This window comes from Clarias gariepinus, chromosome 9 (genome assembly GCF_024256425.1).
Source record: "Clarias gariepinus isolate MV-2021 ecotype Netherlands chromosome 9, CGAR_prim_01v2, whole genome shotgun sequence".
NCBI classification, from domain to species: Eukaryota; Metazoa; Chordata; class Actinopteri; order Siluriformes; family Clariidae; genus Clarias; species Clarias gariepinus.
Window position 1 is genome coordinate 4001138 of NC_071108.1, and position 22743 is coordinate 4023880.

The 22743-nt window shown below is 39.4% G+C and overlaps 2 protein-coding genes across 3 annotated transcripts; one reads left to right on the forward strand and one right to left on the reverse strand.

Annotated features, from left to right (window-relative positions):
- Positions 1 to 625: 625 nt before the first annotated feature.
- Positions 626 to 12813, forward strand: haus5 (HAUS augmin-like complex, subunit 5). Its single transcript, XM_053504363.1, has 20 exons — positions 626 to 907; positions 1008 to 1144; positions 1238 to 1300; positions 1416 to 1448; positions 2516 to 2540; positions 2657 to 2789; positions 2974 to 3133; positions 3487 to 3562; positions 4796 to 4878; positions 4988 to 5042; positions 5942 to 6069; positions 6520 to 6601; positions 7091 to 7239; positions 7512 to 7674; positions 9209 to 9289; positions 10383 to 10528; positions 10617 to 10710; positions 11472 to 11610; positions 11745 to 11877; positions 12316 to 12813. The coding sequence occupies exons 2-20, from the start codon at positions 1053 to 1055 to the stop codon at positions 12416 to 12418; spliced, it is 1938 nt and encodes a 645-aa protein (XP_053360338.1). The 5' UTR covers positions 626 to 907; positions 1008 to 1052; the 3' UTR covers positions 12419 to 12813.
- Positions 12681 to 22474, reverse strand: fzr1a (fizzy/cell division cycle 20 related 1a). Of its 2 annotated transcripts, none has more exons than XM_053504365.1 (14): positions 22270 to 22474; positions 20263 to 20390; positions 19252 to 19380; positions 19068 to 19131; positions 18858 to 18988; positions 17970 to 18052; positions 17691 to 17874; positions 17527 to 17592; positions 17321 to 17423; positions 16738 to 16922; positions 16402 to 16635; positions 14689 to 14793; positions 13323 to 13415; positions 12681 to 13214 (listed from the first exon to the last, which is right to left on the reverse strand). In XM_053504365.1, the coding sequence occupies exons 2-14, from the start codon at positions 20329 to 20331 to the stop codon at positions 13173 to 13175; spliced, it is 1488 nt and encodes a 495-aa protein (XP_053360340.1). In that variant the 5' UTR covers positions 20332 to 20390; positions 22270 to 22474; the 3' UTR covers positions 12681 to 13172. The 2 variants fall into 2 exon arrangements, with proteins under 2 accessions (XP_053360340.1, XP_053360339.1); XM_053504364.1 differs by having other exon boundaries at positions 18858 to 18991.
- Positions 22475 to 22743: the final 269 nt, after the last annotated feature.

Below are 22743 nucleotides of genomic sequence, written 5' to 3' on the forward strand. Positions count from 1 at the left end.
TGGACGGATAACAAGGCATTTTTTTAGAAGAAAAGATTCTTAATCACATTATAATAAAATTATAATATCTGAACACAAAAGATTGTAAAATAAAATTATAATTATTTCTTTCCACAAATACAATTTATTTGAAGTCAATTTATTCGTCAATTCCAATGACTGAGTATAAACATTTATAAATACAAATTGGAATATGTTATATATTTGATTCTATATTTGATATATTTGATGCTTGTTTTTTGTTAACATTTCGTATTAGAGCTCGTTGACTTAACTTTTTAGCTCTAGCTAACTTTTAAATGATGTATTTCCTACACATTCTGATAGGCTGGCTGGTTTTTAAGCACGAACTTCTAGCCAATAGGAGCTTTAAAGAGGCGGGATTTGTGGATAGCCGGATGACTGTGTATTTTTTTTATTTTATTTTTTTTGGAAAATAAAATTGCAATTCGAATCTTTGACATTATATTATATAACTATATATACGAGACTAAATTGTATTTTAAGTCAATTTAATTGTTTAACCGATGACGTGTATGACGTAGGCGGAAGTCAAAATAAACCCGGGACGCAGTGCGAATTTGAAACATAAAATTGAATCGAACGTCCAGTGGGGAAAAAAAAAATTAACTTCCGAATACGCTCCATATTTAAATAAGATGCTATTTCATGATTTTAGTTTGGTTAACATTTGAATTAACATTTCGTATTAGAACTCGTTTAGCCGTTAGCTAACTTTTTTATTATTATTATATATTTCCTACCCGTATACCGACGAATGGTTCGTGATTGGATAATTCGATCTGGTAGGCTGTTCTGATAGGCTGGTTGTCGTGGTTTCGCGCGCGAATTGATTCGGTTCTAGCCAATCAGCGCTTTCTAGAGGCGGGATTTCGTCAGAATACGGGTGCTCAAGGATAACGTTTGCTACAGCTAAGCGACTCGTTTGTCCTGCTTTTTCGGATTAACGTTAATTACAGTTCTCTTCTCATTTATAATTCATAAAGGTTTGGGGTGAGAGGTGTTTGTTAGTGCAGGTATTAGCTGAGCAGATGGGCAGTTTGGTGCAGGAGGTGAAGCGCTGGGCCACAGAAGAGCTGGACCTGCCTCCTCACAGCCTCCCACACGACAGCTACATTAAAACGTGAATAAAATGTCTTTATTATAACTCAGGGTTATTGTATCTGATAAGATTTATAGTAGTATTACTTAACGGTGCTGTAATTGTTGTTTTAAGGTTATGTGTTGGTACAGGAGCCTCAATCTGGAAATATGTCATCCAGCATGTTTACAGTGAGAGGTAATGTAATGTTACTGTAATGTTAATGTAAATGTCTTCTCATATCACAACCACACTTTCACCTCCACGTTACTACTGTATATACATGTGATTTATTATTAATTTCCTTCTACAGGAAGGTGCGACTCATGCGGGGAAATCTTCAGTGGTATCCTTTTTGCACTTCTTTTCATTTTTAATGATTCAAGATTTGAAGCTTTTCATTGAGTCAATTCTTTAAAGTCTGCTGTCTCTGCGGTCGATGTCCCCAGGTGTGAACGTGTTACATCGTTTGTTTGCAACTGTGGTGCGAGCAAAAACGGACGCCCCATTTGCCCCCTGGTTTTTTTGTGGTCTGAGGGGTGTACCTGGTGTCGAAACAAGTCATGAAAAGCATTTGGATATCTGCAAACAGAATTTGGATTTAAATTTTCTTGAGGAAGGTGAAAGTTTCTTAAAGAGAATCATTACCGATGACGAGACACGGATCCATCACTAGGAGTCTGAGTAAACGACTAGAGTACGGAACAGAAACATCCTCCATCGCCGACTGAGAAAAAGTTCAAAAGTCAAAACGTTCATCAATGCTTACAGTTTTCTGAGATTCTCAAGGGCCAGAAGTATTGGAACATCATCAGGAAAAAGGTTCAACAATCAGCAGTGCTCGTTAAAGAAGAGCTGAAGCCTAAACTTGGTTTTAAATGCATACTTTATGACTGCTGTTAAGGGTTTTGTCGTGATCTTGGATGATGATGAACGCCCGCACACATCTGCCCACACTGTCAACTCTGTTTTGAGATGTTAAAGCGTAGTCCTGATCTCACTCCGTCAGACTTTCACTTGTTTGATTCCCTGATGAAGTCCTATGATGAATTGAAGACGGCGGTGCATTCGTGGCTCACAGCTCGGTTTAAAACTTTTTTTATTTACATTTACGCATTTGGCAGACGCTCTTATAGTGTCTCGAAAATAGTGTGAAAATAGTGTGAATAGTGTGTATCGAAAAGCATGAATGTGTATTATAAATCCTACAGCCAGAGTGCGAATTATTTTTGACTCACCCTCGTACGTTAGACGTGGACGTCAGGGTGCAACGAGTGAACAGGAATCGGGTCATTAGTATTTTGATCAGTTTTTTCCTCCTAGCTTTAGCACTGATGATGAATCCTTTGTGTGTACGTGATGTATCGTACACAAACTTAATTATCAGTTTTCCTTGACGCTGCAATCCCTAAGGTACAAAATTCTACAGGATAAAGAGGTAAGGTTTGAAATAAATGCTTGGTTGTTGTATCTTGGACTTTTCAATGCATTAGATTGCAGTGAGATTAAGTGACCTGTGTGTGTGTGTATATGTATGCGCGCGTGCCCATGCAGCTGAAGCAGGTGGAGGGACAAAACAAAGACGCCCGGCGTGTGGAGCTGCAGAGAGAGATCTCTGAGCTGCAGAACGAACTCGGTCACATCGAGCAGAAAATCAGCACGGCCGAGGAGCAGCTCGCGAACGAAGGTGAGGATTTATTTTTTCTTAGCTTACATCACATGTAGTCAATCAGTGCAGAAGAACTGTTCCACATCTCTCACACTTTTTTATATTTTTAAGTGATGCATTGCATAAGTATTCGCCCCGAATTTTTTGAACATGTCCATTCACCATGCCATGATCTGTCTCTCCGTGTGTGTTTGTGGAGTAGAGCTGAGTGTGAACAGACACTGCGCTCAGTATGAGGAGAGCAGACTTCGGGAGCTGATGCTGGACTCGTTCAGGCTGCGCTGCTCTGATGAAAGAGACGCTCTCACACATGACACGCAGACCATCAGCAGCCAGAGGCAGGCTTTAGAACGGCTCGCCAGGTACGCCCACTTCATCTCGCACATCTGACAAACATCAGTACGGCGTCACACAGAGAGAGCCGGCGCTGGATTCTGGCATTAAACATGAAACGATTTCACGTACTGATACTGATATTTTTTATTTTTACCTGCAGCACTTTTTTTTTCCCCCAAAACCCAAAATTACTTGTGCTGTTAATACAAAAAAAAATAGTTGTAAACATATGATTCATCTTTATAAAAGAGGTAAGAAGGCAATGTTAAAAAAAATCAATCTGATTTTTATGGTGTTTTAGGATCCATAATTTCTGTTGCTTTAGATGTTGATTGAAACGTTCAATCATTCTGATTTAGTTTCGTCCTTGTTTTTACAGGAAAGCTGAGGTGAAGGTAGAGTTCGGGGGATCTGACGACGGAGACAGCGGCACATCCACGGAGCCTCTGGTCTTAGTAAGAACTCATGCGCTGCGTGACTAATCCTTTGTGCCAGATCTGACTCCCGAAAAAAGTCAAAGCCTGTGAGATTATTCTAACAGTGTGTTATTCAGGATTGCGGAATACATCAGGATTTCTGGCTTCGACTGTTTAATATGGACTAAAATACTCTCCTATTTTTCCTAGAATCCTAGATACTCTGTTTTCTTGGAAAAGAATTGCTAAATAATCACTGAGAATGATTAAAGTTCATTACGTTTCTCTAACTGCACTTGCTAGAGTGTTTTATTCCCCCGCAGCAGTTTACCAGTAATTATAGTTTACTGTGAAGTCTGACAGCTCGTAGACAATTGTGTAATCTGTTTATACAGAGTCCATGACTTACAAACGTTCAAGTTACGAACTTCCATAGATGCGAACAAAATCGAACATTTGTAGATGTGAACAAATCATGTAAGGAGCTCATGTGTTGTACATAAAATGCACCAGATAGCAATATTTACAATTATATACAATATTCTCAATGTGGAAGTGAATGTAAAAATTATAGAATGTCCGATGTATTGTATGTGTGCATGTGTGTGGAGGGGTGCAGGAGAAATGAGTCGGCCTCACCGGTTTCAATGAATCAGTCCAGGAGCACGATGATAGAAAATATCTGTGCTTTAAAGCTGTCCTGATGGTGAATAATCCTAATTTCAGAAAATACTTAACAAAACAGAGTTGACAGTCCAATACAGTGGAAAACCACTCCGAGACAAAATGGCGTTGGTTTAAGCGCACAGACAACACCGTTACATTTCACGTATGTGAGATTAAGTACTAATTAGGCATGTTTAAAAAGGTTTACATGCAGTTATGGTTTTTGGCCATGTGATGGCGGTGTTGGAAAAGTGGACAGAGATTTAGTCAAGCAAATTGGTGTGCTTTACATAGTATATTAGCGTCAAGGGCATATAAGACTCACTTTGTTAGACTTAAGAACAAATCTGACTTATGAATGAGTTCCGTTCCAGGAGCAAGTTTGTAAGTCGCGGACTTGCAGGATATTGTTCACACAACCTTTTTAGAAACCTACATTTTAACCACACACCAAATAGGCATGTCCTTGTGTGTGTTAAAAGTATTTTAATGTGTGCAGGTTAACAGCTGGAACACCGTTTCAGTAAAAAGCCAGGTGTTATATTAAAACATGCTGAGTTTCTTTAGTCTACGTGTTTGAGTCACTTCTGTCTTTTCCCTCTCCAGAGGAACGTCCGTGATCTCTGCATGGAGCGAGTGTTGTTCTTCCAGTCTCTGCAGGACAGCATGCTGAAGTCCACAACTCCGGAGTAAGAGCAACGTCACGTCAACAAAAGTCCACAGCAAGAATGTCCCTCTTCTTGTAGATAATTTTTTTATTTTTCTGTTAAATAACACTGACTGTTTATTTCTCATCAGATTTACTCCTGAGCAGAGGAACGCAGCTTATAGGCACTGGATTAGTGCTGTGGAGGTGAGGCATGCACGTATGCGTGTTTGAGCGTTTTGTTCCAGATCAATCTGCGTTTCAAACTTAAAGCTTCCAAAGAGATCCCCTAAAGTGTGTGTGTGTGTGTGTGTGTGTGTGTGTGTTAATACTCCAGGTAAATAAGCTACTGCCAAACCATGGCCCGTTAATCGCTGAGCCAGACCCCGCTACTGCAAAACCACGCCCCTGACACGCCCCTGTGCCGCAAACGCGATGTCTGTATTTAGCTGGAACTGGAAACACAATTTTATGCCATTTTATGTCTGTAGTGTTCGTAACTTTTTAAAAAAAAAAAAAAATTACTCAATGATCTTAGTTGTCAATCAGATGGAACATAGATTTCATCTACTTCATGTAGATTTTACATGAAGTGAAAAAGTTTATTATACTCAAATGCAAAATTAAGATAATGCATCATGAATTTGACACTACAACTTTTTTGCTTTTTAAACTTTTACCAGAAAACAATAAATCTTCAATTTAAGCAACAATTTTACAGACGCTTACACTAATTTCAGTATCACTACTCAAAGAAATATTAATCAATTGCCTTTTAAATGGTTATTGTTTGAAGTGAGACGCTGAAAAATGGCCGTTTTTGCAGAACATATAAAATCATCTCTCCAAAACGGCTGAAGGTAGCAACTTTTTTTCAGGGAAACAAGATTGGTCACTTCCATGTTGCATAAACTTCAGAAGTAGCTTGTTTGGCCAACACACATTCTTTGTAAAATATGTACAACATTATTGGTGATGATTTTATTTAATTTTTTTACTGTGTTTTGGCACTATTTTTTGGATAAACAGATTGTTGATGTAGATGTAAAACTTTATTTTTAAGGTCTCAGATTATTTATAATCCGCTTCTTTCTTGGGTGTTTCAGGATGTGCTGCGATCTCACCCTCCGAATCAGGTCCTGTCAGCTCTGCAGGCTTTGGCCTCCAAACAGCAGGTGGCGCTGGAGGAGAAAACCGCAGCTCTGGATGTCGAACGTGACGTTTCTGCTCTTGGGTATGACAACTAGTTAAAGGACCTGTATTTGACTATTCTAGATCTTAGAGCTTCTTGTGTTTGTGTGTGTGTGTGTGTGTGTGTGTTAATGCTTTTAGCTAAAACCAGTCTTAGATAATGAATTTATTTTTTTCTTACCTCATACTAAGTCCTTCCATTACACTCTCCTTCAGCATTTCTGTCACCAGAAAAAAGAAAAGCAGTGCTGAGCAAAGAGCCGGGGGAGGGGCAGTTTCTTATATGAGGTTACAATAGGGAAAAAAAATAGAAATAGAAAAAATAGAAAAATGGCAAGGAAAAAAAAAGGGTGAATATTTTTTCTCTCTGGTTATTGCTTTATGCACATACACGCACTTACGCGCGCACACTCACATACACACACACACTCTGGAGACACTTTTTTTTTTTTTATCAGGGTTTTTTTTCTTCTTTTTTTTTTGACGGCACTAGGTTCCGGTACGAGAGCCATCACCTGCTGGACGTGTCCATGGAGGAAGAGGAGGACTTGCCGCCAGTTCGCAGTCTGTTACAGGTGAGCAGGAGTGAGTAGGCAGCACTGTAAAGATGATCGCCTCGTATGCTCCTCAGAGCTTCTGTACTGAAGCTTTATTTTTGCGCTGATTTTCTTGCTATGCTAGCTCGACTCCTCCGAAAAGCCTCATTGAACATTTCACACGTATACAGCATGGGTATAAACATGGGAGAGAGTTAATCCAGTGGGGACTAAAATCAGAATGGACAGTAATGTTGAGTCTTCATTATTTAAAAAATAAAACACTTGAGGTCGTCCTGTTTATTATAAGTATTTAGCTTAACAGCGCTGATTAATTTAACTTTAACTTATACCGAAGCAATCAGCAAACACTAACATCCTATAGATTAAAGAACTCTAAACGAAATCTTTGTCTTGTTTTCAATTATGAAACGTAAATGAGAAAAATTCTTAAATGCTAAATAAACACCTTCTTTTAAAATGTTAAAGGTTTTAAATGTGTTTTAAATTTGTGTGAATCCTGTACAGTCCGTGTGGGAGGAGGTGGAACAGTGTTACGTGCGCCTGGCAGAGGCACGGAGTACAGCTCGGAGACGGCACGCTGAGCTCAGCGCGCTCACCAAGGAGGTCCAGCTAAGAATTCTGGGACAGGATGATCTCGTCAACCCCACAGCCCGGTGCGTCCACACTCCCCGGCACTCAAACACTGACTCTGTGATGATGTCAGCAGTAAAAGAGTGACGTATTCTCATGTAAAGAATAAAAACACTCAGACGTAGGTGTGCTGAAATGAAAGCTCATACATGTATAGTTACAGTTAACATTCTGGAGCATCTTTCTGACCAATCAGGATCGAGCATGATGAAGTATGTATAGCTATAAAACCACTCAGGTGTGACTGATGTTTTCTGTCGTGCTTTGTGCGTGTGCGTTTTAAAAAAATTTTTAGGAGTGTGTTTGAATTGGAGATGCAGGCGGTGCGACAGACTGCGGTGAGAGACAGCGTGCGAGAGCAGGTCACGCTGCTCCAGCAGGAGAACCGAGAGAAACGTGAGGCTCTGCGCAGCCTCCACACGCAGTGGCAGAGCATCATGGACTTCAGGCAGCTCGTGGTACGTGGCAGCGACAGCAAAACCCAGCCGTGTCCGTAATAACTCAAAAGCGGGACGAGGGAGAGGGCAGGAGAACAGGAGTGCGTTTACAAACAACACTGCTCTTTTATCACGTTGTAGACGATCCACTCGAGTATCTAGGACCTGGTGCTGGTGTTAAAGCTGTAGTGTTTTGCATTAAAGCAGGACGCAGCTCTGGCTCCATTATATTTTGAAGAGCTAATGTTAATTTTCCCGCCAGATTCACGTGACGATTCACACGTCTCCTCTTCTTCTTTCTTTTTTTCTTTTTTTTTTATTAAGGTGAACAATGTAGCATTTCTGGGTGGTAAATCGTACTACAGCGAAACCTCGGATTGCGAGTAATGCGGTTTGCGAGTGTTTCTCAAGACGAGGAAAGATTTTTAATAAATTTTGACTTGAAAAACAAGCAAGTCTTGGTTTACGAGGTATCGAGTATCATGTATCACGCATGGGCTTCTTGTTTTCAAGTTGGCTAAGTTGATCACAACTAACCCAACAGTTTTTGTCTCTCTTTTGCTATGGAATTGTGGGTAATCTTCTCCCCAGTTCGGACTTAGTGTGCGTCTCTTGCTGTTATAATCAACATCCGTGCATGCGTGTACTGTTCATTATAACACCGCATAAAAGGAAACGCGTATCAGTTGGGATTTAGTTTGACTTTTGTATCTGTTGGGATTTAGTTTAACTTTTTTTAAAGGTAAAGTTCAGGTTAATTTGTTTTATTTTTACTTTATATTTTGTTAATTATTTTTGTGTATGTATTTTTGTTTATGTTTCAATTTTTTGGGGCTGTGGAACAAATAATTTGAATTTCCATTATGTCTTATGGGAAAATTTATATTGCGTTAAGTTTTGGAATATGAGCACGCTTACAGAACGAATTATGCTCGTAATCCGAGGTTCCACTGTATAGGGTGTCCTACTGTGAGGGTGTCTTATATCAGGATGTATTACTAGAGGGTTTTTCTGCTACAGGTTGTCTACTAGAAGGCGTCTTACTAAAGTGTGTTTCACTGTTGGGTGTCCTACTACTTGTAGAGTGTCCTTCTACAAGGTCTCCTAATATGGTATCATGTTCTGTTTTACTGCATAGTTGTACTACAGGGTGACCTACTTGAGTCCCACAGGGTGTCCTACTACAGTACTATAGAGTGTCCTACTGGAGCCTATCCTACTGCAGAGTCTGCGCTGTCTTTTTTTACGATAGTACAGGGTGTCCTACTTCCGAGTGTCCCAAAGGTTAAATTTGCTGAATTCCTTGAAAATATGCAACAGATTTTGTACTTTAAATGTGTAAGATTATAATTTTTTTTCTTCTTCTTTTGAGTTTGTGTATGGTGGGTGCATTGCCACCACCTACTGTACTGGAGTGCGGAGCAGAAGATTGATTTAAGTAGTTCTTAATACTTTAAAATCCTGTAAGAAATGTAGCTGAGGAAGAAAAGATCTTGCCACGCTTGCTGTCTTCATGACTCCAGACGCCTCTGATTGTGTTCTCTGTGTGATGCAGGATGTCAGACAGGAACAGATACGGAGTCTGATTGTAGGAAACTCCAGTATGAAGACCGAACTCACGCGTGTTCACTCAGAGGTACGCCCGCCCGCATGCTTTCCTCTCTTTACTGAAACGTTTCTTTACTTACAGGCATAGGTCCTCGAATCAAATACATTCTTTCAGGTTCACTACAAAAATTGCAAGCGGCTGCACAGCTTTTTAAAGAACGTTGATGTATTTATGAAGAAGGAACCAATAGTGGATCCTGGATCAGTCTAGGGCCGGGGCAATCTGACCTAGAAGATCATTTCGCGATATTTTTCTATGATATGCCTAGTGATCGTAAAGGGTTGTTAACAAACTGCATTTAAATCAACGAAATCAAGATTTATTTATTTATTTTTATTCAAACTTCAAACGAATCATAAAAACATAACAGATTAAGCCGTGGTCTTATCACTCATCAATACTCAAGTGTATTTAGGCCTGGGGGACGCGTCAAGAAATAATTCTTCTTCCTTTAATGTAAACTTGCAGTTAACTCAACTGCACAGTCGCACTATTTTAAACATTTTAAAAAAGGGGAATGATTCATAATAGCCTTAGGTTTCTGTACTTAAATATATATTTCATGTATCTGTTATTTACATGAGTAGTTCTATTATTAGAGGATACTTTTATTACTTTAACTCCACCTAAATTTACAGCAAATATACAATATCTACTTTTACTTCACTACATTTTCGTGTAAAGCGGCGATTCCTCCATCTGCTGACTGTTATGTGGATTTGCGTGACTTGCCTTCCCTTGGAGACACACCTGATAAAGCAGCAGGTGTTTAAAATGGGTGTAGGTGATTTTAAACAGCATGTTTACAAGACGAGAGAGAGATAGAGAAACACTATTGTGAGCTAATACTCACAAAAAACAAAAAGTGTTGTACCTTTTAATATTTGAAGGTGAAGACTTTTGTGCTAAAATGTAAGACTTCTACTTGAGTCTTATTTGCTCCAGGGAATCTCTACTTTAGCATAGATTTTGTACAGGGTTTGTATATTTTACCAATCCCTGATAATAGCACTGTGTGTTAAGTTGAGTTGCCTTTGACGGTGTTTATTGTTAAAAGTTCTGTACAAACAGAATGCTGTGATTGTTTTCTTTCTTTCTTTCCTTTCTCATTGCATCTCAGCTGAGAGCGTTTGTAGGAGAGAAGCTCAGCCCACAGTTCGGGGCCGTGATCCGGGCCGCCGGCGAACTCCGAAACTCCGTGTCCCAGGAAGCCAAGCTGTTCAACTCGGTGTGTCTTGCTGCCCTGGACCGCAGGATTATAGAAGGGTACACGTCCCAGATGCTGCACTACTTTATATTATCATCACTCACACTGGAATACTCCTCATTTATCCTACGTTATTGTGTGTTACAGCGAGAGAACGCCTGTAGATCAGCTCTCCATGTACCGCGGGAACGCTCCGGCACTGCACGCCATCCATCAGAGCCTGTCCACTCCGCTCTATATGGCGAGTCTCTTATACTAGTTTAACTCTTTCTACAAACTCTTTACCCGGGATTATATTAAAAGGTTAAAGCTAAAAATAATCTGATGAGCTTTAATGTAGTCACTGATATTATTATTTCAGGTTGAAGCCACACGTACATGTTTGTCTGTCTTTCTATACGTCGGAACTCTCTGTCTAACTTATTTAACAAAGAAATCACGCACATCATGTCTTAAAACCACTCCAGCGTGTTAAAATTCACTTATACCACTTCAGCGCTGTTATTTCAGCCAAAGTGAAGATATGAACTAATCCCAGTCAAAAATATTCACTTTATCTTTTCTAATTAATATCTATTGGTGCAGGTGTTTAACACACACAACTGTTCATAACATAAACATTTATATTTCACTTACGGTGCAGGTTAAACTTCAGACAGATATCTAAGGACTGCAAAAGTTTCCTTACATTCTGTCAAACAAAAATTTTTCTGGTCCTCCAACGTATGAAACATAAAGAGATGATTAAAAGAGCAAGTTCTGACCAACGTACAGACAACATTGTAATTTTCTTTATTTTTTGTAGACACTCTCATATAGTTACTACAGCAAAACTTGAAGCACATCAGTTTCCACATCATGAAAAGCAATATTCATATTTACTTAAATTGATCATATTTGGATTATTTTATGATTTAAGTTGTCTCTACAATGCGTGTTTTTTTTCGTCGTTGTATTTTATAACAAAAAACAACTGGTAACGGTTGTGTTTGTGTCCCACAGGCTGCGGAGTCGTTGTTCTCTCAGGCGGTGTCTCAGAAGCTGCAGCTGCGTTTCCTCCGTCGCCTCCTGCAGCTGCGCACGGACTGTCTAACAGACGTGCAGAACCGAACAGCGCAGCTGCCTGCTCCTAACCAGCAGGGTAACATCACACACACACCTTTCTCTGCACTATATTTATAACTGTTAACTGCCCTTGTATTAGTGAAACACGTTTTTTTTTTTTAAGTGATGACTGGATAGTACATTAAAATTGTGTGTGTGTGTGTGTAACAGCTCTGCTGCAGCGTGTGAAGGCAGAGGATGCGGAGCTGCTGCAGTCTCTGTTGCCCCGTGTCCAGGAGCTCACACAGAGATGTTCTAAGGGCGTGGCCTACACCAAGCAGGTCGACACCGCCATCACACACTGGTGAGGAAACAACCGCCACTCAAACACTAAATGTTTAACACTCGTCTATATCTGTGGTACGTTAAAGCTGAGAGACAGGAATGATATAATGCCACTGCATTATTTTCTTTGAATAATCTGTAAATAATAAATGCATTTTTATTCCAGTTTTTCTTCTCCCGTGGTGTGAAACTGTGTACAAAGTTAGCAATAACTATCCACGATTTAAATATAACAGTCATCTTCACACATCTTGTATCTGGATCGTTAAATGTATACAGGAAGTAACAGGAGCAGATTGACTTCCTGCACTGATGAGCTGTTAAAACACTTATAGCTTCTCCAAGCGTCAGATTGTAATTAGCACGAGTTGACGAGTTCTCTTCCGAGGTGTTGAAAATAGGTGTGAGAACAGCTTTCTTCCAGTGTGAACAGCCTTAGTAATTGTGTGTGTTGTAGGTGGGAGCAGCCGGCTCAGTTTGCTCTGCCAGACATGCAGCAGGACGGACTGACGTTCCAGCAGTGGCTGCAGAGATGGAAACTGGCCACGAAGGAACTTTAACTTCATGCCGGTTCCTGATCTACATCACTACACACCTTAATCCGAACCTGTGTACCCTTTTTAAGAGTAATTTTTAAACGACATTAAAGTATACCACCATGTTGTAATTATTTTTAATCTTGTGTTTCGGTTTTGTTTCCTTTTTTCTGTATTGTCAATTTCCTTTTTAGGAAAAAGAAGGCGGGGCTGGAAAAGAAGTAGGCTTATGTAACACATTGTGGGTTGTGGTGTTAAAGGAAAATAATCACACACGCAGCACTAGTGCTCTTTCAGGGTGTCTTGTATTGTTGTTAATTATTACCAGCATCATCTTACTGTACAGTCATGATTTTTTTTTTAATACACATTTTTACAATGTTCCTGCTCAATAAACAACGATCATGAAATTCACTAGACATTCTTTGAGATGCTGATTTTTTTAAGTGATTCAAATGCTATTTCCTTTACACCCTTTTCCTCATGGACATTTAGTTAAAGTATGTAATGATCTTAAGGCCTTGCATCGTTAGACACTTCATGGTAACATAAAAACAGGAACTAAACTGTACAACGAACATAAAACTAAAACACGATGGTGACGACACAGAGATCGGTAGAGATGGCAGTGCCGCAGCGAGTTCTGAAAGTCCCAAACTGTACAAATGATAGATTTACACGGCCTCCTCGGCTTTCTGCGGTTCCCGCGCTGGAGGAGGGGAGAAAAAAAAAAGTTCCTTCTGTGAAGAGGATGTAACGATGTGATGCGGCGATGCCTTTATCGTATTCTGGTGAACAGGTTTAAGACGGACACCGACTCCTGAAGGCAAACAGAATTTTGTTTAAGCAAAGCTTTAACTGATTACATACTTGCTATGCGTTAGTTCAGTGTTTTTACGTAAACATGTTCTTGGAATTGAATTGTTACCTTTGTTGATCGGGTTTTGCTGAACACGTTCCAGAAACGCAGTGTCTCATCCCCCGCTCCGGTCACGATGGCCTCACCGTCTGGGGACATCGCCTAGAAAAGGAACAGAAACCTCAATCTGAGCTACTGAATTCAAGTCTGTTTATTTAAAAGGTGTTAATACACTTTATATACTGCTTAAAAAAAAAAAAAACATTCCCCTGCATCTAACAAATAAAACATTAAAATGACTGGAATTGGGTTAAGAACTGTCCAACACATTATAAAACTCTGGAAGGATAAAGCTGAACTGTCGACATTGAAGAAAGAACTTAAATGACTGGTGAAGTCGCATTCTAAAAAAAAATAAAAAACACAGCTAGAAGAAACTTTGTCAGTGTTTTCCGCAGGTCTGAAACATTGTAAATTGTGGCATATCCTTTTTTTTTTTGTTCAGCATAACCTCAAATAATTTTGACCAACAATACATACATGACTTAGTAAAAAAAAAAAAAAAATTTTTTTTAATGTTGCATAGGCAAAGAAAAAGCACATTCATAAGATCGTGAGATTTTATGGTATATTTTAGTTGTTTCTGTGACCTAATAATAATAATAATAATATGCGCATTTTTAGTTCAACATTTTTGCGGCGTCATTCCCATACTCCTGCAGCAGCACAATTTAAAAGTAATGATGACTTTGGTTCTACATGACATATCAAAAACCCAGAATGCACAGTGTGATGTCTGAAGCCTCCTTGTTAACCCACACAGGACCTCCCATATAAGCGATTGTGGTTTTTAATCGGTCCAGGACTTCAATTGTGAAAGAGTGATTCTGGGAGCATGAAGAATCATTTTCACACGAGTTAGCCACCCCACGGCATGCTGTAATAAAATCTAAAGGAGATATTTCTTTATTTTTGTCCTGGCAGGGTATAACAGTGGCTCTAACAGTACAGCAGTGTGGCTAGAAATCACAGCTAATGCACGCGTTTCCATAGTAACGACTTGCACAAGGATTTGTAGGTGTAATTTGTTGATGTGGTGTGAAGTTTTCTGTAATTAGTCCTAGATTTAAGGACTGACACTGCTTCGTACTGGACTGGGTCACACCACACCATCGTGTTATTTTCTTAGAACATCTCGTCATAACACGTTTTATTTCTACACCAAAGTCAGTCTGGATCTTCATGTTTTTTTTTTTCATGTCACAACCAATTAAAAAAAGCATAAAGCCTTATAAACATTCTAAACATACTTTCTTTTGAAGAAGAAAAAAATTATAACTGATAAATAAAACAAAGAGACTCTTTCAATTGCAAATGTTGATTAAAACAAACTCCTACATCTTCTTAATCCACAGTCGATGGAGAAGATACTTACCAGATAGAGAACTCTGTACGAGTGACCAGTCAGTTTGGCTATCTGAGTGAGAGATGGGTATTTCCACACTAGGATCTGGTTCTGTGAGTAGCCATGTGTGCTAACCTAAAGAGGATCACAAACACACACATTAATAAATCATCACACTCTTACTGAAGAATGAGTAAACCATCTTAGGAAAAGTTCTGTTTGTACTGCATTAACAGTGTTGAGTGTAACGCGTTAGAGTTCCTGGATTACTTTTGACGTAACGAGTAATCTAACGCATTAGGTCCGCCATTTAAGTACTCAGTTATTTAGTTTTTTTTAAATGTATTTTTGTAATTATTCAGACAATTTATGTAATCAATGAGCCGGACATCAGTCATTCCCAATCCCCTAGTGTGTGTGTGTGTGTGTGTGTGTGTGTGTGTGTGTGTGTCGTCCTACAAGCCCGCCCCCGATAACCCGCCCCCCTCTGTTATTCCTGCTGTTATACCCCTATCTCACCTATGCGATTTGACTATTTGAGGACCGACACGCGGAAAGATGGAAACAATCACAGCGGCAAAACTCGCGGTGAATCATGATGACCCGTACTTACGGCCACCGCGCAAAACCGCATAGGTGAGATAGGGGTATTAGTACAGATTATGGGCCAAACTTCACGGAGTGATGATGGTAGAATAATTATAAAAGGTCCTGACTAAAACAACATGCATGAGGAATCACAAAGGAGTTTACATTTTCTGCAATGAAAAAGTCCTCGAACTAGTTACTTTTACCAAAAGGTAACGCTGTAATGTAACTGATTACCTTTTAATGACAGTAATTTTGTAATGTAATTAGTTACGTCCCCCAATACTGTCCATTAACATCATATTCCTTAACTGATCAGTCGAAAAAACAACAGACAGTGAGACCATTCAAAGAAGGAAACATTTTTAGACTTACGTACACATATAATTTATAACATATATTGTATAATATTAATAATACTTATGAAGAGCTAAGAAACTTAGACAGCTGCAGATGCATGTTTGACCAGGAGCACAAAGTGTTTAGTCCTATCAATGATAAATAACTATTTCTATTTTAATTTATTGAGTCTGTGTTGGCTTCTCTCTTTTCCTTATTCCTTATTTAAAACCAATAATATAAACAGTTTTTTTTTCCTTACAAAAAAGGCTACAGATGCTCCTCCTGATCTAATGCTAAACACTGTACACATCATAATCATCATCATAACCGGTTTGATATAAATTGAAATGGATCAAGTCAAGATTTAGATTTTCAGAAGATTTCAGAAGATTAGTTAGTCATCTTTATGTGTAAAGTTACACACATACACTCAGGAGCATGAGCAAGATCTAAAGACTTTTGGAAGTTACAAGACTTGCATGAATGCTACATTTCTTATCTAAAAGATCATATATAGTACGTGCTTTAAGAACGAGTGTGTTTGTATCCAGCTCGACAAACGGGCCTGCTGTTTGCTGTTTGAGTAAAAGCAAAAGAAAACAGCAAGGAGGACGCGACACAGTCTAGCTGAGCATTTAGAATTAAAAACAAAATATGCACAGACCCCACACCAAATGACAACAACTGCAATAACATGACTGATTCCTGTAGTCACTAAACCTTGGCATCAGTACACAAATGACTCATTACATTTTTTTTTTTTTTTTTGAAGATGACATGTGTGTATGTGTGCCTTGGTGTGTGCAATCTTACCAGCTCGTTGGTGTGTTTGGACCAGGCCAGGTTGCAGACCTGTGAGCCGGTGTCGATGCACTGGAGCGGCTGAGCCGTGAGCGTGTTCCAGAAGCGGATGCAGCGGTCGGCTGTTCCTCCTCCGGACGCCAGGAGGCCGTGTTGGTGGGGAGACCACGCGATGGCCTTCACCGCTGCTAAATGCTCAGTGTACTGCTGAACAGGCGCCACGCTCGAGTGATTCCACACCAGCAGCTGGGTGAAAGAGAGAGAAGGAGAGAGTGTGTGTGTGTTTAAAAACGCATTCAGAGAGACAGCGTCGACATGTTTTTCTTACACTTCATTCACGTCTGCTACCTTGTTATCGTTTCCCCCAGAGGCGAGCAGCTGGTGGTCGGTGCTCCATTTGAGGCCACACACTTCCTGCCTGTGACCTTGCAGTCTGCGCTCGGACTGCAGCGGCGGGGTCCTGATGTCCCTCTGTAGGATCATGCGGTCCCGACTGCCTGAGGAAAGCTGGTCTGCGTTCCACGCCAACGCACCTGACGACAACAAAGGGGGGGGATATTACCACACCGTCGTAAGCAGATCTGTTAAACTCTGTAAAATGTAAACTTTTCTTCAGACAACACATACGCAACTCATTCGAATCTTATATTCAACAGAATGAGCCTCTGCCAAAGAATAAATGCATTAAATTTAATCTGCAATATTAAATTTGTAAAAAAACTGTAAAAAAAAAAAAAAAAGTACAGTACAAGGGCTTACCTTTATAGTCTGTTTTTTTGTTTTTAAAATAATGTATTACGCTGTTTACTAAAAACAATTCTTTTTTTGTTTGTTTACCACATCCTAAATTTGCATTTTTTTCCACATTTCATGGATGCTCTAGAAACGTAACTCTGGGGTATTTCACGGGTTTTGATCTGTTTGATCTTACCGACTCGGGCTGTGTGTCCCTCCAGTGTGAACAGCTTCTTCCCAGCCGCTGCGTCCCAGATCTGCACGAACCCTTTGTGCGTTCCCACAGCCACGTGATTTCCCTGAAGCGGAAAAAAACCCCGGTGAGACGCCCGCAAACACAAATACCTCGGAACGGTCACCATATGAATTCTATCAGGAAGGAGTTCTCACAGTTCTGCTTACCCTCTCTGACCAGCCGACAGACGTCACCGAGTCTCCCTCTATAGACAGGTCGCACAGCCGCGTCACCTGCGCAGAGAACGCTTTTAATACTCCCGAAAACGAACTCGGTTCAGAGACAGACGGTAAGGTTTCGGAAAGAAATCCTCCGTGACGAGACGACATACCTGGCTTGTGCAGGCGCTCCACAGGTAGACGCAGGTCCCCAGTCCAACGCTGAGCACGTTTAAAGACGACCAGTCCACCAGGTTGAGGTAGAAATCGTCTTGCAGCTCTGGCGCATCCAAGACCTTGAAAGGGATCTTGGAGATTTTGCGAGTCGGCTTTCTCGGGGATCGGAGCAGCTTTTGGCTACAGGAAAAGAAAAAAAAGAGGGAGGATTAATTTAAACAGCCAGGACTCCGTTATGCTTTATTAGTTTTCTCGGGTGGTGTTTGGAAGGTCACCTTTTGCTGCTGACGGGAGACAGGGAGTAAGGAGAGACGTTGTTTCCATCGTCGGGCGTGGCTCTCTTGGCGCTGAGTGTATACTGCAAACAGAACAAAAATAAAATAAAATCTCTGAGATCTTCCCAAGATGATATAAGATAAAATATACTTTATTGTCCCAGAGGAGAAATAAGTTTTGGAGAAGCCATAGAATTCATAGAACTGTAATCATTAATGACGGTATTGAGAATAATAATAATTTTTTTTTTTTTTTAAACAGCAAATAGCAAAAACAGATGTAAAAAAGTAGAAATATTTGTACAGGACATCCTGATTGCTTTGTCCATGATACTATTGCATATAAGATGCATTATTTATTTAGCACCCTTATCAAGGGAGGAACAAAGAAACGCTTCGAAAGACGACTGGTCTCACATTTAAAAGCTCTACATCTCCTGTCTGATGATAACAATTCATACTCAGAATATAATAAATCTGCTGAAATTTGTAATATTATAAGATATTGTAAGATTATTTCACTCCAATATTTTCCAAGATCCTTTTAAAGCAACACAATTCATCGCCAGCCGTTCCTAAAAAAGGGGTTTTACAAAGCTGTAACACTGGTGACTCCTTCCAAATTCACATCATCCTCTGGTGAGTTAATTTACCACAAGATCCTGCCTAAGATCATCTAACAAACAAAGTTTTTACTGTTAGCCTGCTAGAAAACATCTGCACTGCTTTACACAATATTTAAAGCATAATAGCAGAGATTTTAGCTTATAAGGATAGTCAATGGAGCTTATTTTAGTAATAACCTACATTTCAGAAACCATCATAATGAAATCGTACACTTTGCATGTTTAGAAAACTAATAAGAATAAAAGGTTAAAAGAGACTTACGCTAAAGAGACTTCTTTTCTCTGGTGTTGAAGGCTGCAGCCTCCGGTCTTCAGTCTGAGGGTCCTGCACTTTCTCGATCCCGGCCCCGAGCAGCTCGTTCTTCAGGAGCGCCGAGTATGCCAAACCGTCCGCTGCTAAAAAGACGCCGAAACTCAATAACGGATCTAATTTAAAATCGGGATTCGACGTCAGGCCGTTCAAAATACTCACCCTTGCCGGTATCTGACGTTGCGTCCTTGGTTTTCTTATTCTGGCTTGGGGACTTCTCGTTTTCCTGCAACAAAGATGAAAGAAAAAATTTAAATTTAAAAGAGATACCGGAAAAAGCTTTTTGAGTTCTTTTTCAACTCAAGAATAATCTATTTAAAAAAAAGAAAAGAAACCAAGCATTTACATTGATCCTGTGAAAGTTGATGCTCCAGTTGGCTCCTGCTCGCGACGGGATGAACCGATCTCCGTGCTTGCTCGGCGACGACATCGGTGACTTTGTGGGTGTAAGGTGACGGATCACGTCTGTGACTTTCTATATGTGTTTTGAATAAGATGATACCATGAGAAATTACAATAATATGTAACCTTTATCTAATATCTAAAATATGTAATAACATATATATTATAAATCTAATATAATAAATAAATTATAGTCCACAATTTTCTCCTAGGGCAAGAAGCCAACACATACGCTTGGGAGAAAATTGTAGACTTTAATTTATTTATAACAAACAAGAAACACAAAAATCTAAACCACACACTCGCGTCTATAGGAAGGAAAACATGTTTGGTTTTAAAAAAGAAAAAAAATCTACACTGGCTTTGAGTTGAACACGTTAATTTTGCCTCGCTGTGCCCATTGTTATAGATTAGTGTGTTTAAAAATCAGGAAAGAAAACAGGATTTTAGAAGTTTTATAGAAAATTAACCAACAATGTGATGGTGTGAAGAAGCAGAGATACTGCTACATACCCGGAAAGCTGATTATATTATTACAGCAAATTATTTATTCTTCTCATACGACTGCAGTTTTTCAGTAAACTTCATGCAAGTGTAATGGGTGTTTTCTTTGTTTGTTTTTGGGGGGGGGGTTGGTGGGGGTGCAGAAATTTGTCCGCCCTGAACACATTCTTGTTTATCCGTGGTTAAGATGCAGCTAAACAAGCACATTCATATAAACCCAATATTTGTAAAAGCTTTAGTTGTAACAATGTCAGCACCTTCTGACCAATCAGATTAAGGAATTCAATACCACTGCGGTACAAAGTATCAGAAACCACGTAAACAGGGTTGCTTGGAAAACTTAAAACAACCTGAGCCATGCATTTTTGCTGATTAACTATCGTTAAAAAGATTGTGTCGAATCTGAAGGGATGTAAAAAAAACTAAAAAAAAAAAAAAACATGACACTCACGATGGGGCTGGAGTTGTCATTCTGGACGTTGATCTGCCGCAGAAGGCGGCGCTCGTAGTCCTGATCCATTTAGGAGATCCGTCAGGGAGGAGAAGAAGAAGGAGGTCAGCTGTGGTTCTGGTACCGAACTGTATTTGGATTTAAAATACATAATAAATAATCATCATTAAGATCTGCAAGTAACACTGGATGAAGGCATTCACATTGTATTGAACATCATGAGGATTAATCTTTATGAACTCCCTCATCAGCTCACTTCAACCCTCATGCTCAATGCTTGCCCACTTGCATTCTGGGAGTTTGACGTTTCCCCCAGTTCTACGCCGGATTTCTCATTAATATGACGCTCATCATGGTGAGCAAAGTGATGTCATGAGTCATACATGAGAGTAGATGGAAGCAAGTTGCACATAAGTTGTAAACTTAAAGTGACGCGAGTCATGAACTTAAAAAACAACAACAACAAAAACATTAAAAGAAGTCAAAGGTTTTATTTCTTTTTCCATTAACGGCGTTTGACAGATGTCTTTATCCAGAGCGACTTGCATTTTATCTCATTATACATTGAGCAGTTAATGACTGAGGGCCTTAGTGCGTAAACCACTATGATACTCCTGAACCTCGCTTTTGTTTTTTGAACTTTGCACAGCATAGCTTTAACATTCAGGCATTAATCCATCGTCTATACCAATTATTGGTACAAAACCTATCCCAGGAGACTTAGAGCACGGGGCAGGACACACTCTGGACAGGGTGCCAATCCATCTTATGCACACATATACACTGCGGTAAATTTGGGACCGCTGATTAACCTAACCTGCATGTCTTTGGACTGTGGGAGGAACCCCGAGTACCCGAAGGAAACCCACCAAGCAAGGAGATAACATGAAAATTCCACGCAAATAGACCACGAGGCAGGAATCAAACCCTTGACACTGTAGATTTTGAGACCACTGTGCTAACCACTTTGCCACCGTCTCGCCACTTGCAGCTGTCTATGTTAATTAAGTTTCTTTCAACGTTAGGGATATTTGCTATACAAAGGTTGTCCACTAGATGTCAGTATAACAAGCTCTTAAATGAAGATTCATGAAAAGAACCTAAATGAGACTTTGTCTTAATTAATGCTTTAATCACCTACATAGAAACGTCAAATTAGCACCAGAAATAATAATATTTTGAATGTGTCTTATGGAGTTGTTCAACTTTAAGATCTCACCTATTAACAAACAAACAAAAAAACAAAAAATCATATGACAGGTTTTACATCTGACCTTAATTCACAAAGCTGGTTTTCGCTGTCAGTAAGAACTATTCTTGTGCATATGAAATACATATGGAGGGTTAAATTGAGCTCTGAGCTATAAAGCAAACCCAAGCTACAATCTCTCTTTCTCACGAACATACACACACACACACATACACCTGTTCCAGCAGGCTATAAACAGTGTAAAAACAACTGTTCAGCCTGGCTGCTTCAAATCACTCACTGATATGGATTATGAATTAAAATACATAAAAGAGCTGTTTGTTTCAGGACGAAGCTGAAATGGATGCAGTGTATAAGAAATGAAGCAGAAACAAACTGACAGCAGGAGTGTGAAGCTGATTAATGTGTGCCATATAAGGAAATGTTTTCTCTACTACAGCTGTTTCCGGTTAGAAAATAAATAAATCAGATCGTGTGCTGTTAAATCTTATGTTATCATCAGAAATGACTAAACAACTCGAATTAGTGTTGAATAGCTAAGATAGCCCTTTAAATAGCTCGAACCCCGGCGGCTCTTTTGTTAAAACCGGTTTTCTTACTGGGCTAGCTCAGGGTTATTAGCAATGCTAAGACATTTTGGGAATTGTATTTATTTATTCAGCTAAATAATTCTAAACAACCATAAAATAATTAAATGAACAGTTATATAGATAATTAAACACAAACTAGTGCTAATGCTAATCAATCCGCTAAGCTAAACGCTAAATCTATTCAGCTAATCATTTTACACAACTCACCTCGCGCGCTCTCTTTCTTTTTCTTTCTCTCTCTCTCTCAATTCGATTAATATTCACAGAAAATATTTTCTTCCTCCAAAGAATTTCGTTTCTTAAATATATATATTTTTAAAAAATTATGAATTTGCTACCAAGCTAGAAAAGCTCGCTTTGCATCTCGCTAGCTCTGCTAGCTCTGTGTTTTTTTTTTCTCACTGACGCCGTCGCGAAGGATTGTGGGTCAGCAGAATTTGAAATGGTGACGTCACGAAATTTTGAAACAAAACAAAGGATGTCGCGTTACCATGGATACTGCACTAAACTTCTCTTTACTTTTCTTTACATATTATATAAAATGTAAAAAGGACATTTATTTAAAGGCGGTTTTGAACCTGATGATGAGCATTAAAACTGCGTAAAAGCGAAGTTTAAATGTAATGTTTAATGTGTGAATCATTTCAGGGGCGTTCGGTTCACTGAATCGGTTCTTACAGA